This window comes from Syngnathus typhle, linkage group LG4 (genome assembly GCF_033458585.1).
Source record: "Syngnathus typhle isolate RoL2023-S1 ecotype Sweden linkage group LG4, RoL_Styp_1.0, whole genome shotgun sequence".
Taxonomy (NCBI): Eukaryota; Metazoa; Chordata; class Actinopteri; order Syngnathiformes; family Syngnathidae; genus Syngnathus; species Syngnathus typhle.
In genome coordinates this window covers 9,603,118-9,619,730 of record NC_083741.1, presented here as the reverse complement: position 1 = coordinate 9,619,730, position 16,613 = coordinate 9,603,118, and the positions used below count along the sequence as shown (strand labels likewise).

Genomic DNA, 16,613 nt, shown 5'->3' with positions numbered 1-16,613 from the left:
AGCCTGAACCAAATTAGAGCCCGCAGAGTAACAGTTTGACTTGGCTTGACATCATCTGGTGGAGATAAAGTGCCTTTAACTTTCTACACTCTCACAGGCTTTAACCCACAGTTCATGGAGCATCACTCCCACGCAATCCAAGACAGCTGGCTACCTCCAAACACTTTTCTCTTTTATGCAAATTTCATTCACAAACTCATTAGTTGGAGGTATCCATTGTTCCCACTAGGGATTGGGTACTTGAACAGGTTTTGGTGAATTGAGCAAACAATAAGAAAAAATGGACAATTATTGTAATCTTTTTGCTTTTACAGTATGTCGACATTTGTGTAAGATACAAAGTACAATTTTCAAAATAAAAGATAGAATAATATTTCATGACAAACACAGTACGGCTGCAGCAAAGACAAACACTGCGCTTAACGCTTTGACATTTCGATGCACAAACCAAAAAGGTAAGTAAATTAAGTAACATCAACTAAGTTCTTTTCACCGAGAAATATCATGTGAACATGCTAGTGTAGTTTGGGAAATTAGCTGAAAAAACACACATTGAACTAATAAATAAAACCAAAAAGCGCTAAACTGAAACTACATTTTACATTTGTAATTCTAACTAACATGAACTAAAATTAGAATGAAATTGTCTTTTGTTTTAATCGTCGTCAAATAATTTCATACCTAAGCTTTAAACAATGATTTTGAATGTATTTATTTTGGTATTACTGTACGGCTAAAGTTCGAACAGGTGTTGGTAACATAACACATTGAGTGACTTTTTTTTCTCGCACTCCACAAATACTCTTTATATAAAGGAATCAAGCTAATAGTAAATCAAATAAAAATTAAACTAAACATTTTTGGGAAAAAAAAAACCCAATAAAAACTAACAAACTCGCTTTGCAAAGTGAAGTAAACTGAATATGAATTCCAAAATAAACTAAAAACTAACTTGAAATGAAAATTGCAACGTTATTATAACCTTGCACTAAACCCACCGCAGACGCTTAACCAACATCGGGTATGAACCAAGGTTAGATCAATAGAATTTCATGTTGGGGAAAAACTCCTAAGAACCACAAGCTGAATCAATGGGTCATGTGCCCCTCAGCTTCCACTGCCCCCGAATTTTATTTTGCATACCCCGCCACCATCACCATGCCGGACTTACTTGCTAAAACGCAGGCCTCCTGCGTGCATGTGGCTCTGGACCGTCTGCCAACGTCCAGCCCTGCTGCCCCCAGTCAGCATGCTTCGAATGCTGTCACTGCGACTGGGCCCTGCCTCAGCCCCAGAGCAAGCAGCGACCCCGCTGTCACTGGCCCCCGGCGAGGGTCCAGCTCCGCCCTGCCTACTTTTATCCACAGCCCCACTGAGACGGACAAACACGAGGGAAGGATCAAAAGAGGACACCAACGAAGACAAAAGACGGACGAACGGCATAAGGACAAAGTTGGAGAGCTGTCAGTGTTAGCGTTGAGGTTATCCAAGACAAAATGCAGCCAAGTGTTCATCAGCCAGTAAAAGTCTACTGACTAGCCACAATGACTTGGGAAAACACATTATTTTCTTCTATGGGCACTTCAAAGTAGTAACAATTACGCTAGCAAAGAGATATTGGTAATGGCTGTATGTTCTTATTGTTGACAATTTATCAAGACAACGAGCACTTCGGATGAACTAAAACACCTGTGGCGAACTTCATTTGTATCACTTGGAATCAGGCACAATGAGGGTCGCATCATCAAAGTTTTAAGAGGACAACAAATATTAAGAGTCGTTTGCAGTCGACTCCATGAGTCTTGATTTGGTCGTATTGGAAGAGTTGATACATAATATTCTGGGATAATATACCCCATGAAGAGAAGAGAACCCCCCCCCCCCCCCCTCCTAAAGTTATGCAAACCACAAATCGGAGGAGACAGGACATCAGAACAGAGACCTCCCACAGAGTGAAGACAAACCACAAGACTTAACCAGGGCATCCTTTGTGACAACATTTACACAACAAGTACAGATTGAGGGTTAAATAAACAGACTGCAGGTATTCTCTGTTGTGTAACTTTAAGTTTCATAAAATGCCAGCAGATTTATCCCAAATGCATCCTACGTCAACATCTTAAAATCCCGGCTAATATTAAAATAAGAGTATCAATAAACCATGTTCTCATGAGAATTGCACAGGAATTGCACTCTAAAAAACAAAAACACAACGAAATATGTCTGCCATGTTTTTATGTTGCTGAAGGACTTTACAATTTTTTGCAGTTGTTTTCTCCACAACTGCTTTAACAAATGTATTCAACTGCTGCATCTTCAGTGCTTTAACATTTTTAATGTTTTACCGTTTCCAACGGGAATGACAAATTCAGATCATTGGACTTCTTTGGTAGCAGTTCTGTCATAAGCCTTACATTGTTTGTCTAATACTATATCCTACTAGTCAAGCCATGTGTTCATCAAAGCTACGACAGACTGCAGATTTTTTTATTTATTTATTTATTTATTTATTTATTTATTTATTTATTTATTTATTTATTTATTTATTTATTTATTTATTTATTTATTTATTTATTTATTTATTTGTTTGTTTGTTAAGTGTTGGTTTATAGTATATGGTGCATTTAACTGGTTACTTTGAGAGTCATGCTATGAGTAAAACTATTTCAGTTTTACATTAAGCAGTGACTTAACAATGCTGTATGTGTATGCAAATGGCAATGTTACTTAAAACAGTTAATAACAGTGTTACAATGGAATATTAATTCAATTTTCATAAATTGATATTGGAGTTTCCTGTTTGTCCAATCTGATTGTGTTCTGCTTTGGAGGTTACACTCCATACTGTAGATGGAAATGGCTCAATGGAGTTTTACGTTTCCTTAAGCCATTAACAATTCTCGGTGTTGACAGTGCGAGTTCTGACAAGTAATGAGCAAAGACAGAGGGACACGAAGAAGATGTGAGAAGGGCAAGATTGGACAAGATGCTACATAAAAACAAAACAACACCTCTCACGAAGGGAGCGCGGAGACCACCCCATGCAAAATAAAACTTTGAAAAGAAGTACAGTGACCAGTCAACCCAACACAGATCCTCACTGACGTATACGTACATAGAATAAATATACATGAAGCCAGTTATAAACAGTCGGCAGAGTTGCTAAAAACCTCATGGTAATGCTTCATGGGCTGAAAGTTGTAATGAGCCATGCGGCGCTAAAGACAATCAAATTTACCGTCTTGTGTGCAAAAGTTCATTCTCAACTTGCCCATACTTAAACAATGCAATTTTAACATCATTATATGTATATAGGATGGATAACCCTTGTTTCCTTTGACCATTATCTGAAAGAAAGCGCAATCTACAGGCAAGATTTGCATACTAGCAATTGTAATTTCTACCAACAGGAGGGTAATCCTTCCTTCAAAGCATTAAAGCAAGGCAGGGTACATTTTTATCAGAAGCTGCATGGCTGGCAGTGCATACAGTGCATACTAAACACCACCACACTGTGGACATGCCTGAATGGAAAACATGAGGATTACCAGGGATGATGGGACACTTGGGGTAAAATATAGTATGTACACCAGCCAGCATGAATACGAGTTGAGATGTTCTGTCATATTTCCTTCAGGCTAATCGAGGTCTTTTCATATACAATATTCTATTCCATTAGCGGCAAGCTCCAATCGACTATCATGTTCGCGTTACTTCCAGCGCCACACTGATAAAACACATTGTTTCCTAAAGAACACTGACTGAGACTCACTTGGGTGTGAGGCGAGGGTCACCATAGGGAGCGTAGGGAGACATGTTTAAGAGGAACTCTTTCGGTGGGTAGGAGCTCCACCTCTGTTGCACATTGCTGCTGTCATTGTTATTCCAAAAGTCTCTGTCGAGCTCACTGCAAGCAGAGAATGTGTGAAAGACCGTTAAACAACATAAGACAGGACACCCAAGCGTCATAACAAGGAGAGAATACAGGTGATTAAATATAAACCACAGTCCAATTTTTAAACGTTGTTTTTGTCAAATTTTTTAGATATCACTGTGATATAATCAGTTATTCACATGATAAAAATAGAGGCTTGCTGCACCAGTTAGAATGGTAAAAGCCGAGCTATTTACTCAGAAACCTGACATAAATCATTTCCATGTGTCTCCCATCTGCAAATTTCCTGTCACCTACTTGATGGCTTTATTTTCCCCTCGACCTCGCACAGACTCTGGAGAACTGGCAGCTTCCACCCCGGGCTTGTTTCTCTTCCCCTGTGGACGGACAAGGTAGAAGATAATGGGGGATACTTTTGGATGATATACTACATGTCCAGTTGCTGTTCTGTCAACGGGCCACTTGTTTGCATTCAGTAGTTTTATTGGGTAAAAAATATTGCGAGGGTCATTTACACAGAAAAAAAGAAATAATGAGAAAACATTTTCACTGCAGGTTATAAAAGTAGTACCGTAATTTCCGGACTATAAATCGTGTTTTTTTTCATAGTTTGGGTGGGGGGGCGACTTATACTCAGGAGCGACTTATATACATATATATGTTTTTTTTTTTTTCACTTTTTTGGGCATTTTATGGCTGGTGCGACTTATACTCCGGTGCGACTTATAGTCCGAAAATTACGGTACCTAATATTCTTCCAGTAAAATATTACCTGCTTTAGTGGAATTAATATTATTTATCAACAATGATAAATAAAAAAAACAAATGAAATAATCAGAAGACGATACAAAGAGGGATTGTTGGAGGTAGGTAAGATGTTTTTGTGTTTCAAGTACATGGGCTAAACAAACAAACAAACAAACAAACAAACAAACAAACAAACAAACAACAGAAATTTGGTCGAAGTAAGGTGCTGAATAGACAAGCCAGGGACAGGCTAGCGGTAGCAGGAGCATGAATGACAAAAGGAGAAACTGATCATGAGGCAGCATGAGACCATCAACACAGATTAGAGAGAAGGCATACACGCAGGCACACAGATAGATTGCTGCAATATTACATTACTTGAAAAACAAAATACAAGAAAAGTGCTAACCAGTGTGCCACTCCCAACCCAGTATAATGCATCTTTGTTTATAAAGCGCTTTACTTTTGTGAAATGTCGAATGCATCAAGGCATTTTCAGAGATCGAACGAGTACTTCCAGGTCATCTCGTTTGGATTGGAAAGGGGAACCAAAAATGGACATGAGTGGGCAGGAGCCAATTGTAGCAAATTTAGGGCAAATTTCAAAGTACACCATAGACTGTGAGCCAGCCAGTCAATTGTAGAGTGTGTTCAATATAACCATCCACACGCACATTCATGCCGAAGTTGAAATTTGAATTTTCAATGAATTTAACATGCAAATGGTGCAGTGCATGAAGGAGATGCACGGGGGGAATATGCAAACAGGGTGCTGAGATTGAAACCAAAGACTTCTGCACTTGAAGGCAGACGTGCTATCTTTCAGTAAATCAAGCCACTTTCAAAATCAATTTATAATATTAAATGTCTGTATCTATGATTTCTTATGAAGAAAAACAATTGTTGGGGTTTATAGATTTTACCATTGGAGCGGAAATGGACTGAAAAGACAACATGTAATTACACCAAACAAAATAGGACAAAGGCATCATGGAGGCACTGACTAGACGATAGAATGAAAGTGGTGACACTTTGACAAGGACATTGAGATCAAAAGATAACAGGACAAATGCAAACCAGACGTTTTCGATATAAAGGGGACAGACAAATGATAACAGAAAAACGGTGATCAGTTGGATAAGCACAGATAAGCAATGTTTACAATGATACTGATGGCTGATATTAAGGAGTAAGAGGGTGCATATGTTGTCTTATATGTACAGAGGAACTAAAAATGCACAGCCATGTTTTGTAATGTGAGCAGCCTTTCAAGCTCATAATTTGCTGAAGCAATTTTTGATTCGATTACATTGGTCAATCTTTTTGGTAAGGGAAGCAAAAGCCTATCCCGGTTGACTTACGCTTGGCACGCAAACAATTTTAGAAGCTATCTTTTCCTGACTATTCTCAAATTGCCTTCCACAGAAATTCAAAGCGAACAATTTACTGGTATAAGTGCTCAACCAGAAGCCTAATTTTGAGCTATGAGTTGACTGCTCTCACAATGCTATTGAGTTGGTGTTCCACTTTATTCTCAGTGCTCAGTGGCAATAATGCTCTTTTCAACATGTTGTAATCTGGCAAATAAATCACGAAAAAGATGAAGGCATTTCTGTCAATTTAACACCAGAATTTGAACTAATGCTCAGACCGGAGGAGGATTGGTTTGCATTGAATGGAATCGCAACTCCAAGTTGCAGTCAGGTTAATTCGAATGTGACTGTTGATATATAACTGACAAGGTGTGCGATGACTCTCACTAAAGTCGGCTGCGAGAGGACAGGAAATGGATGCATGGATATGAACTGATGACGATTGTTGGAGATGCGACCTTTCTGACATTTCTGTACACCTGTGTGACGCTGATAAAAGGTGATGATGACACCTATTGGATGGTGACACTGAATGGTATGTACCGATATATATGTACACACACACATACGGATATATGTATATACACACACATTTACATAAATTGTCAAAATTAGTCCAAAATCAGTGCAAAACTAAAACAGTATGATGAAGTCTTGCATTTTACAGCAGTATTTAGACTATTTGTGTCCCTGGTTCTAACCACCAGACAAAGCAAAAATGACATGATGCGACTCGAACTGTATAGGTAGAATCACATTTGCTCCAACAGCAGAGCCGATTGCTCCAAGCGATTCTTATTAGCATATGAATCATTAGTATGGTGCTGGAAGCTTGAGGCAAGCAGCCACGACACACAAAGCTCGTGGCCCACAAAGCCCTGATTACGGAGCGCAGTAAAGTTTCCGATTGTGCTTGCTGTCAGGGACAAATATGCAAACCTTTCTTTGGCTCCGGTGCCTTGTACTCTGCATGAACAACATGAAGTAAACACTCACTGAACACATTCTGTCCAAGGTCACAGAATGGAGAAAGCAAAAAGCGTGACTGCCCACATGAGTGCAGTTTACTTTCAATGCCCAAATGTTACGGGCTAGAACATGGCAGGCTGCAAAATGTTGAATGTGTTTGTCATTAAAGCCATCTGCTTTCAGTTCTATAAACTTATAATACTGATGTCATTCTGTACTTTCTAAAGTTTCCAACTGACCAATAAATAAGAAAATGAAGGGAGAACGGTCTCCATTTTTATTTATCATCATAAGGGGTATATGAGCCGTGCTTTGTCTGGCCCTTCACCTAGAACCCTTTGCCATGGGTGACCCAGCCAGGGGCATCAAGCCCCAGACAACTTGTCTCCTTGGATCATTAGGACCTGCAAACCCCTCCACCACGATAAGGAGGGGTTGTTCTTCTTATTATTATTCCAATCATTGTGCTGTACATTGTATTCTTGTTCATTTTCTCTTCTGCTCGGCTGGTCTTAGTGTACTTGAACTCGCCCTTTAATACAACACTCCCCAGACAGATATTCGACTTCACCACTGGATGCTGGATTAACGATGTCGAGACACAGCAGTCAGTCTCAAAACCAACTTTCCACAAGTGTGCCCGCTGAGTCCTCTCCTGTATATGCAATACACACATGACACCAGACAATACCGTCATTAAATTTGAAAACCACCATGTTAATTGGTCTCATCTCTGATGGAGAGTAGACACCATACAAGGGATGAGGTCATAGTTTGGTGGGGTGGTGTGTGGATAACAATTTACTGTATTTTCCGCACTATAAGGCGCACCGGATTATAAAGTGCATCTTTAATGCATGGCCCATTTTAAAACGTTGACCTTATATAAGGCGCACCGGATTATAAGGCGCACCTTCAATGAATGTCCCATTTTAAAACTTTGTCCATATATGATATAAACATTTGGCCCGTGGGCCGGACTTTGGACACGCCTGCTGTAGTGGCACAATATTGGTCCATATGTAAGGCGCACCTGATTATAAGGCGCACTGTCGGCTTTTGAGAAAATTGGAGGTTTTTAATTGCGCCTTATAGTGCGGAAAACACGGTAGTCTTTAAAATCACAAAGACACAACAACTCATTGTGGGTTTAGTGAGCAGGAAATATGGTGCCCATCTTCAAGTTTCTGGGGATACACATAAACTCAGACTTTCAATTTAGCTTAAACATGTCAGCAGTGGTAAATGAGGAATGCCAATATTCTCAATAAAGGCAGCGTGGTAGATACTGGTTAAGGCATATGTTATTTGTATTCGAAGCATCAACATCAATAAAAAGGGACAGAAGTGCCACAGGGTATGAATTACTAAGATCGCAAATAGTGAGCTTTAAATTGTGTGTTCTCTCGAACAGATTGTGTGCGCTGTTGCGCGTGATTTACTAAGACTGTGATCTTTTGCAAGGATTCCAAATAGCAGGTGCCAAATTGCATGTTTTCGTCACGCTATCAGATTGCAGATTGTGCCTGATGTTGACGACGAGACAAAAAGTGGTGAAAACTGCCTTATTTATGAGGGTTTAGCCTTGATGGTTTTCACCATGGAACATTTGGAAGAGCACTGTAAGCGTAAAATGAAGTTTGAAGTGATGGAATTGGATCTTAGTGGAAGAGACTGACTTTGTAAGAGAGGAAAAATGCTCACACTTTTGTGTACCCTGCATGGAGTGTGTGTGAGTTTGATTTTGTTACAATAATTGCTGATCTTTAAGTGCCCAAAAAAGTTGGCTATCTATTGCACATTTACTTAAAATATATCCAGGTCTCATTGGCATTTATTATTATTATTATTATGCAGCATCTGGAAAATTATGTTCTCTGAAATGATCCAGATATGTGGAACTTTTTTTTGGTCATACGGGTCAAGGCATGCCGCCTTCTTATGTCAAGTCCAAGTTAGCCCTCACATCGTTCAGAAGCTCCATAATTACGGTATTGACGACATTTTTAAAACAATTTGTATTGGCATTTCAAAAATGTTTAAACAAGTGGAAAAGTTCCATTATTAATGGTATGTATGCTCTCATAAACGCTCTTGGATTGGAATGGTTAACTGACACAGCAGCTGATGGATTACAGAAACATACTTAGTTACTTACCAGTTTACGCTGACACCATGTGCAGACGCCACATAGAGCTACCAGCCAAAGGGCACATACTAGGAATGCCAAAGACACCAGGAATACACTGAGAGACACTGAACCTAAGTGAGAGAGACAGAGGAAGGTGGACACACAAAGAGGAGAAAAATCAATTGAGGTTCCAGTTAAAACATCTTAGCTTTGTGTTTGCTGAATTGAAGGGCTGACACAAGGGTGACAGAACTCCATATTGTAGAAATACATCATGCCAATTGGGAGCCAAGCCCTCTGATGCTCTGACCTGGATTCCCTTTCGATTCATCATCATCCGCTAGTTGTTATCAGCGAGAGTGAGAAGTGTTAAAAAGAACTCTTTCGTGCTCGTGCTCTGTGTATAAATAGACGATGTGCACGTGTCAGGAAGAGATCATATCAAGGGGCCACAAGCCATGCAATTACTCGCTTCCGTTTTTTCTCGCAGCTACTTGATGTTGTAAATCCTCCAGCAACTTGGTTGCCGCCTCGCTAGATGAAAATATCTTTGGTATTCCTTTTAATTAGACACTCACCACTGCAAACAATGAGCTCATAAGTGTCAAATTCCTTCCACCTGCAAAATTAAGCAAACCAATGAATCACTCCTTTATCCCCTCCAAATCTTCTTTTTTCTGCCTAATGAACACTAATGAATATTTTAAGATGAAGAGAGAGTGGATTTAGGCAAACATTTTTAGCAAAATAAGAATAAAAAAATCTCTCCTCGCCCACATACCACACATAAAATTCCACATATCTAAAATATAATTGACATTTTTGGATATGTTATGGACTGGGCGGGTTGAGGACCCAGTTGCAGGGAAGCACGGATGCAAGCCAGGTGTGTACTCCAAAAGTATTTATTACAAAAATATAACTCAAACAAGGGACTACTATGGAATCATCAAAAACCCGAATTACCTAAATTCCAAAAAGTGGATACAAAGTAACAGACATTCCACACAATACTCATTATGATGTGACAAATAACAAATGATATTATCCATATATTATTATTCATATATATCCTGTATATGTAAATATAGTATATGTATGTATAAAATCAGTATGCTCAGGGTGAGCAACGGATTACTTGAAGATGAGGCACCTGCTGTGTTGTGTTCGGTATCATGTGGCCTCATGTCCCTCCTGTGGCTTCAAGTGTAAACAACACACTCTTGCAGGTAAAGTGCAATAAGTCGACTGCTCTCATTCATACTCAATGTGTGTTTTAGAGCCACGATTGAATATAAATGACAAATTGTCACTCAGTTGTTAATCAGATTTAATGCAATGGTATTTCCTTTTAAGCAGAAATGCTGAAGATTGTTTCTTTCTCCTTGCTGTGTTCGCTCATTGTTATTCTTGTCTACCCATCATTCTGCCCGCAGCCTCTGTTGTCTCGGCAATATTTTCATTTCTGGTAATGTCATGATTTATGACACAGATGAACTGCTAATTTGAAAAGAATATTCTTGTTTGCGTCTCTGCCGCCCGCAAATGACATACTTGTGCTATTTGTTTCAAATTGTGTAGAAATTCACCGCTCTCCTCAGATACCACTCAAGCACCACAGTCGGCACGGTGGAAAGCAAATGAGAAAACTGAGAGCAAGTGGGCCGTGACATTTCTCCGTCTAAGTGGCACAGCGGTAATGATGGCCAAAAATACAAACAGAATATCTGCAGTTTTTCTTTGCCAGAAATGCACTTATCAATATTGATGTCTTCGCTTAATCTAGTACCTTTGCCTGTGAACTCAGTATGAAGTTAGCAAAGGTGAGTGCCCAGCAGGCTCATCTTCCACCCTTGCCTCTCTGTTAAATTACTCCACATTGTCCTTGGGTATTTCTGCCCATGCTTTTCCTCCCTCTGCGTGCCCTCCATCCACCTACTGCGTTGACGAGCTTGTGCTCGAGCAACTCTGCCCACTCTTGGAGTCTCGTGCAACTCCTAGAATATATACACTCAATCACATACAACCTGCAGAGGAGCATCTCTTCTATGATATGGAGGAAGTCAAGCACTCTGGGAGGTGACCCCTGTGTGTCACTCAAGCCACAAGCACTAGTCAGGAGTGCTAATTGAGATCTTACTAGAATTCACTCTCATGGTATTCATACTGGATATAAAGTACAGAAGTTTGGTAGCAGTTGTATTAGGCTGGCATATTTGATTTTTTTCTTGACAAAAATTGTTTTCGCCAAACATTTTATGGTAGTGATTAAGACAATTTATGCAGAGCAGAGCACGACAAGGGTCTCAGAAAAGATTCTCCATTACTAGTGAGTAAAGCAGTTACTGAGAAGTTCTATTGCAAGATTTTCTTCGAGCATAATGTGCAGAGTTTGCGAGTGGTACTGTAGTGTAATAAACATTTAATCAAGAAAGATTTTATTTAAATGCATGCTCACAAAGCATATTATGTATTCAAAATGAAAATCAAGTGTTGGGCATGTGGAGAAAGAAATATATAAAAAAAAAAAAAATTAGATATGCAATTATTTATTGCTTGCCTTAAGAAGAATCTCACATTGCATTATGGCCAACAGTCAAATCTGGGTTAGTTATTGCACACGGTGTTTCAAAATAATTATAATGATAAATAGTGCTCAAGGTTAACGCTGGATGGGTTAGCTTGCATGCTTCTTCTTGGCAGCGAGTTGCAGAGGCCAGAGAAATACGACAGCTAGTGTTTGGTGCCGGCCATTATAATATTTTGAATTCTTCAGCAGTTTTGACATCAGACATGCAGCTATGATACAAGCCCCGTGCGTCATTCTACTATTGGGGCTTTCACATAGAGACCATCGTAGGACTATCTCTTCAGTAAAAGCTCTATGTACTGATATTGATGCATCTATCCATATACACAAGGATATATATCGAGAGGTGTCCATAAACATCACTGACAATTTCTTGATAAAATATAAGAAGAGTTGACCATGCTAATATGTAATTTTTGCAACCAGAGAGACACCAATGTGAAACACTCATTATAAGATACTTATTGTAGCATATCATGAATATACGGGGATAGTGCCGGTTCTGGCAGGGCCATCACAACATGGGACATGATGGCCCACAAGTGCAACAGTCCAAAATGATGCCCCTAGTGGTAGTATAATTAATTATTTAAACAATTTGGTCATTAATTACCTCTAGTTGTAACAGAAATGGTGCCCAGAGTGCGGAAAACCCAAGTTGTTGCTTATTTCCACAGGTGTCAAACCCAAGGCCTGGGGGCCGGATACAGCCCACCACATCATTTTAAGTGGCCCGCGAAGACAAATTGTGCATCAAATTCATGTGTCATTACTAGAATTGCAAATTGTCTTCACTTTTAATATCATTTTTCTTTAAATATTTGACCAGTTTTTACTCTGATTTGAAAAGGAGTTATTTGTCAGTTTGTTTTGTAGCTTTTACTGTATATAATATGAGGTGCTCATACATTTATTTGGGTTGACCCTCCGAAAGAAACTATGACTACAATGCGGCCCGTGAAAAAAGATGAGTTAGCTTTATTCAGACACACACGTTTAGTTCCAACCAGCACTGTGGAGTGTATTACAGCGTTATTATGTTACAATAGGAAGTACGTACCTTGTGCTATCCGGTTTCGAACGGCGTGTTAGTCAAATTTGATAACCACTACACTATGGGAACCTCTGCTCAGTGCCTTTACAAAGGTTAGAGTGCTACTGGGCATCCTGCTACTGGGTTAGGCCATTCCTCGTTAGCATAGTGGATAGTATTTCCGCCCTGTCACGTGGAAGACCAGGGTTCGATTCCCTGACGGGGAGTCTATTTCTTTGTGTGAAACAGCGTATAGGTAGGTTATCTACCAAGTGCGTTAACCTGGGTTTGCAGTGGAGTTATACTAACTGCATTGGTTATTGTGTATCAAAAGATTCCTCTTTGGCAAAACACAGATGTCTTTTGGTTCAGAACAACTGAAGCACTGCAAACAAAGCATATGCTCAAATACTTGAGCGACAGGTATTTTTTTTCACAGTCTGCAAGCTGTGGCAGCTGTGATCTGTTCCTTGTAATGAGGAGGATCTAGAGGTTTACTCCGTGTGACAAGGCAGCCTTCGGGTGAGAGAACATTTGAAAGATCATGATGATCATACACATGTTGAGGAGGAGGAGGAGGAGGAGGAGGAGGAGGAGGAGGAGGAGAGAAAACCTTCCAAGGGCAAGGTTTGAAACTTGGATGAAGTGTCACAAAGCTGTCTGACTATTTTTGTTGTTTTTGTCAAAACACAAAATATAGACAGCGTCCCAACATTAGTTTTAAAATTGAGGTAATAAGTTTGTTTTGTTTCAATGCAATGCAATATATAATAATATAATAATAATAGCACATACTAATAATGCAGTCTAAGCATTAAGTTCTAACCAAAATAGGCATATACTGTAGCTATCCCACCCAAATGAGCATATGAGAAGATGGAGAAGGATGCAATTCACACCGAATGACATTTTGTCAGCCATTCACATCCTTGACGTCATGCCCAAATGTACGGAATAGCATTTACTGTTTCTTGAAAAAGTAACATTGGTGTTTAATTGGCAAAACGCTGACCAATTATAATTTTTTGAAAAGGGTAACATTGGCTGATATAATCGGTTGGCCAATTAATTGGTCAGGCTACCATCCTGTTTCTTTTCTTTGAAAGAACAAAAAAGGTGGCCTCTGTCTATAAAAGGGCATTTCGTTTCAAGTGGACATACGCAGGTGCTCATGAAACGTGGTGCCAATCAAAGTGAAGTTTTTTTAGTTTTATACCAGCTTCGTAGATTATAGTATCTCAGCACTACATGAGCAAACAAATCCAATCGTGTAAGTGACAACAAAGTTCTAATGATTATACTAATTTAGAGCTTATTGAAGGATTATTGTATTTCGGAAAAAAACACATCCAGTATATAACTGTGGCTCAATCTAGAACTTTTAGTAGCTGCCATACAATGTATTTGGCTTTTCAGTATCCTGCGAGCTGTTTATTAATTTCTGGAAGAATCTGCTGTTGCTTCATCTGCTATACCTTGTTAAATTTTTTCAATCTTCAAAACTACTTTTTATTTATTTGTTTTGAATGTAATTACATTATATTCAATAATTCAATAGATACTTTTGTGCATATGAATATTGAATTAAAGAAAGTGCCCTGTGCTGCCCTGCCCCCTGACTTTGCTCAACATCGAGTATGTACAGTAACGTTATTTGATTTGTTTATTTATTATTATTATTATTATTATTATTTTGTTTGACGTTACTTGTCAAAAAGGGAAGCGGGAGGAAGCAATTCTGCTTATCTAGTCCAGCCCCGATTGCGGTTTTACTGCCACACACACGATCTAAATGACTATAGTGCAACCATCATATAGCGTGAAGAGAAAAGTGAGAAACAAAAGAAAAACTTAGATTTGACCAGTGTAACATAATTTGAACAAAGGAAAACCGAAATTTGACCAGAATAACATATTATTTGAATACAGCAAACTAGAAGTTTGAATAACAATTTGTTTGAATACAATAATGAGAGTGGATTTACTTTAACATGTTTTAACAGTTGATTTGACAGTAACAATTTAGTATGCTTGCTAGTATGAATACAGCATAAAACTGGAAGTTTGCATAACAATTGATATCAATTTATTTTGGATACAGCAATGCCATGTTCCATCCATCCATTTTCTGTACCGCTTGTCCCCACGGGGGTCACGGGTGTGCTGGAGCCTATCCCAGCAGCCATCGGGGAGTAGGCGGGGGACACCCTGAACCGGTTGCCAGCCAATTGCAGGGCAGCAATGCTAAGTTGATTTAGTTAATATGTAATTATAATGTTTTAACTTGAACAAATAAATACTTTATTACCATTTGGGTTTGAGGACTAACTACTGTAATTTCAGAAGGGTTAAGTTAGAAGAGAGCAAATAAAAAATTAATTATAAATGTAATTTAGATGTGTCACACATCCAGATAAAAATCGTGTCTTGTTTACTTTTTTTTTCACGTTAAGCCAACTCATCAACTCCAGCAACAAGTTATTTAATATTTTTCTTACTATTACACTCTCATTACAGTTTTTTTCTTTTTGCTACTGCACTCCCACTGCTGTTGTTAAACGGGTTTAGTTTTAAGTCCATGTCAGAAATACAAATTCACAGGAAGCATTTGTTTAAAAGCTAAAGCCAGCCAATGTAGTCAGAAGCTAAAGAAGCTGAGCCAATTAATCTAAGTAACTGTTTTGTGTGTTGTAATGCATCACAATGAAATGTGTTGTACATAAAAAGAACAAAAATGGACATTGATAGGATGTGCCATATATTTAAATAGTATGTTTATGTTAGCAGAGCTTTTCACCTTGCTTCTTGCCTTGCCATTTATGAGGGATTCTCTCAATTGTAGATTTTGATGATAAGGCTCACTTCCCAATGTTTTATCAAAGAAAGCATTTGGCCATATCTAAGGTCTTGTAGAATGTTGTTGATGTTGTTTAGCGTGATGATAACGTATCTTTCTCTTGCACTGGTACCACCATGGATTTCATATCACTAGAGCGAGTCAAAGGCATTCCAGACGCCGATTCATTTGCATATCAACAGCAGGCTTGTATCTGCTTCACTTGTCTTGAAGTCACAAGGAGATTTGGACTTTACCTGGCCAATTATCCTCCTGTGAATGAATTGTCCTAATACAATACTTCAGGAGCTCATTGGGATGGCTCTTACTCCTAAAGGTCAAATGTCCTATTTTTGTGACTACAGATCTATAAAACCATGTATTTTTTAATCTTAAACTAAAATAAAGCCAAAGAAAGCCGCCATCATTCTCTTAATACTTGAGGTGTACACATATTGACATGCACATAGTACATACACACGTATAAATATATAAATCAGCAAAGAATGATTGATTCTCGGATGAGCCAGATTTAATAGGATCACAAATAACGTGCGCTAAATTGAATGTTCACTAACTCTTAACATATTGCATACCCGGCTGGCAACGGCTGTAAAAAGGACACCCTAACTAAACAATAGATATGAGAGACAAGAGTTAATAGCAGAAATGTTTCCTCGCTGCAGCAAATTACATCAGCACAATGTTCTGGTTTTTCTTCCTTTCATGGTGAGGTAAACTATCAAAGAATGCTTCACGCATGCAACAAGTTCTCCAGGGAAAGCCGGCCGAGTCTTTTGTATTTGCAAATCCACTTTATTAGGGTATTGAAGGCGAGGAGGATTTCAGCCTGGCTTGTCACCTCTGTGGTGATGGTTTTGCATACAAAATATCCCGCAGCTCTTTCCCATATTTAAAAGAGCCTTTTGGTCACCATGGAACAATTGGAAGAGCACAGAATTATACTTTGAAGTCAAGGAATTAGAAGTACAAAAAGACGCAAACTGATCGCTCCGCTAATTTTGGGGAAGCCGGCAAA

At 38.9% G+C, this 16,613-nt stretch overlaps 1 protein-coding gene across 2 annotated transcripts in view; it reads right to left on the bottom strand.

Moving 5' to 3' along the window:
- Positions 1-16,613, bottom strand: part of syt7b (synaptotagmin VIIb) — a 61,327-nt gene that overhangs the window by 24,359 nt on the left and 20,355 nt on the right. Inside the window, exons 2-5 of one of the 2 annotated variants that reach the window (XM_061277329.1) lie at positions 9,143-9,246; positions 4,193-4,272; positions 3,773-3,907; positions 1,172-1,372 (exon numbers count right to left, since the gene is read on the bottom strand). In XM_061277329.1, the coding sequence (XP_061133313.1) occupies positions 1,172-1,372; positions 3,773-3,907; positions 4,193-4,272; positions 9,143-9,246 (520 nt within the window). The remainder of the gene's footprint in view (positions 1-1,171; positions 1,373-3,772; positions 3,908-4,192; positions 4,273-9,142; positions 9,247-16,613) is intronic. The other variant, XM_061277331.1, reaches the window with a different exon arrangement.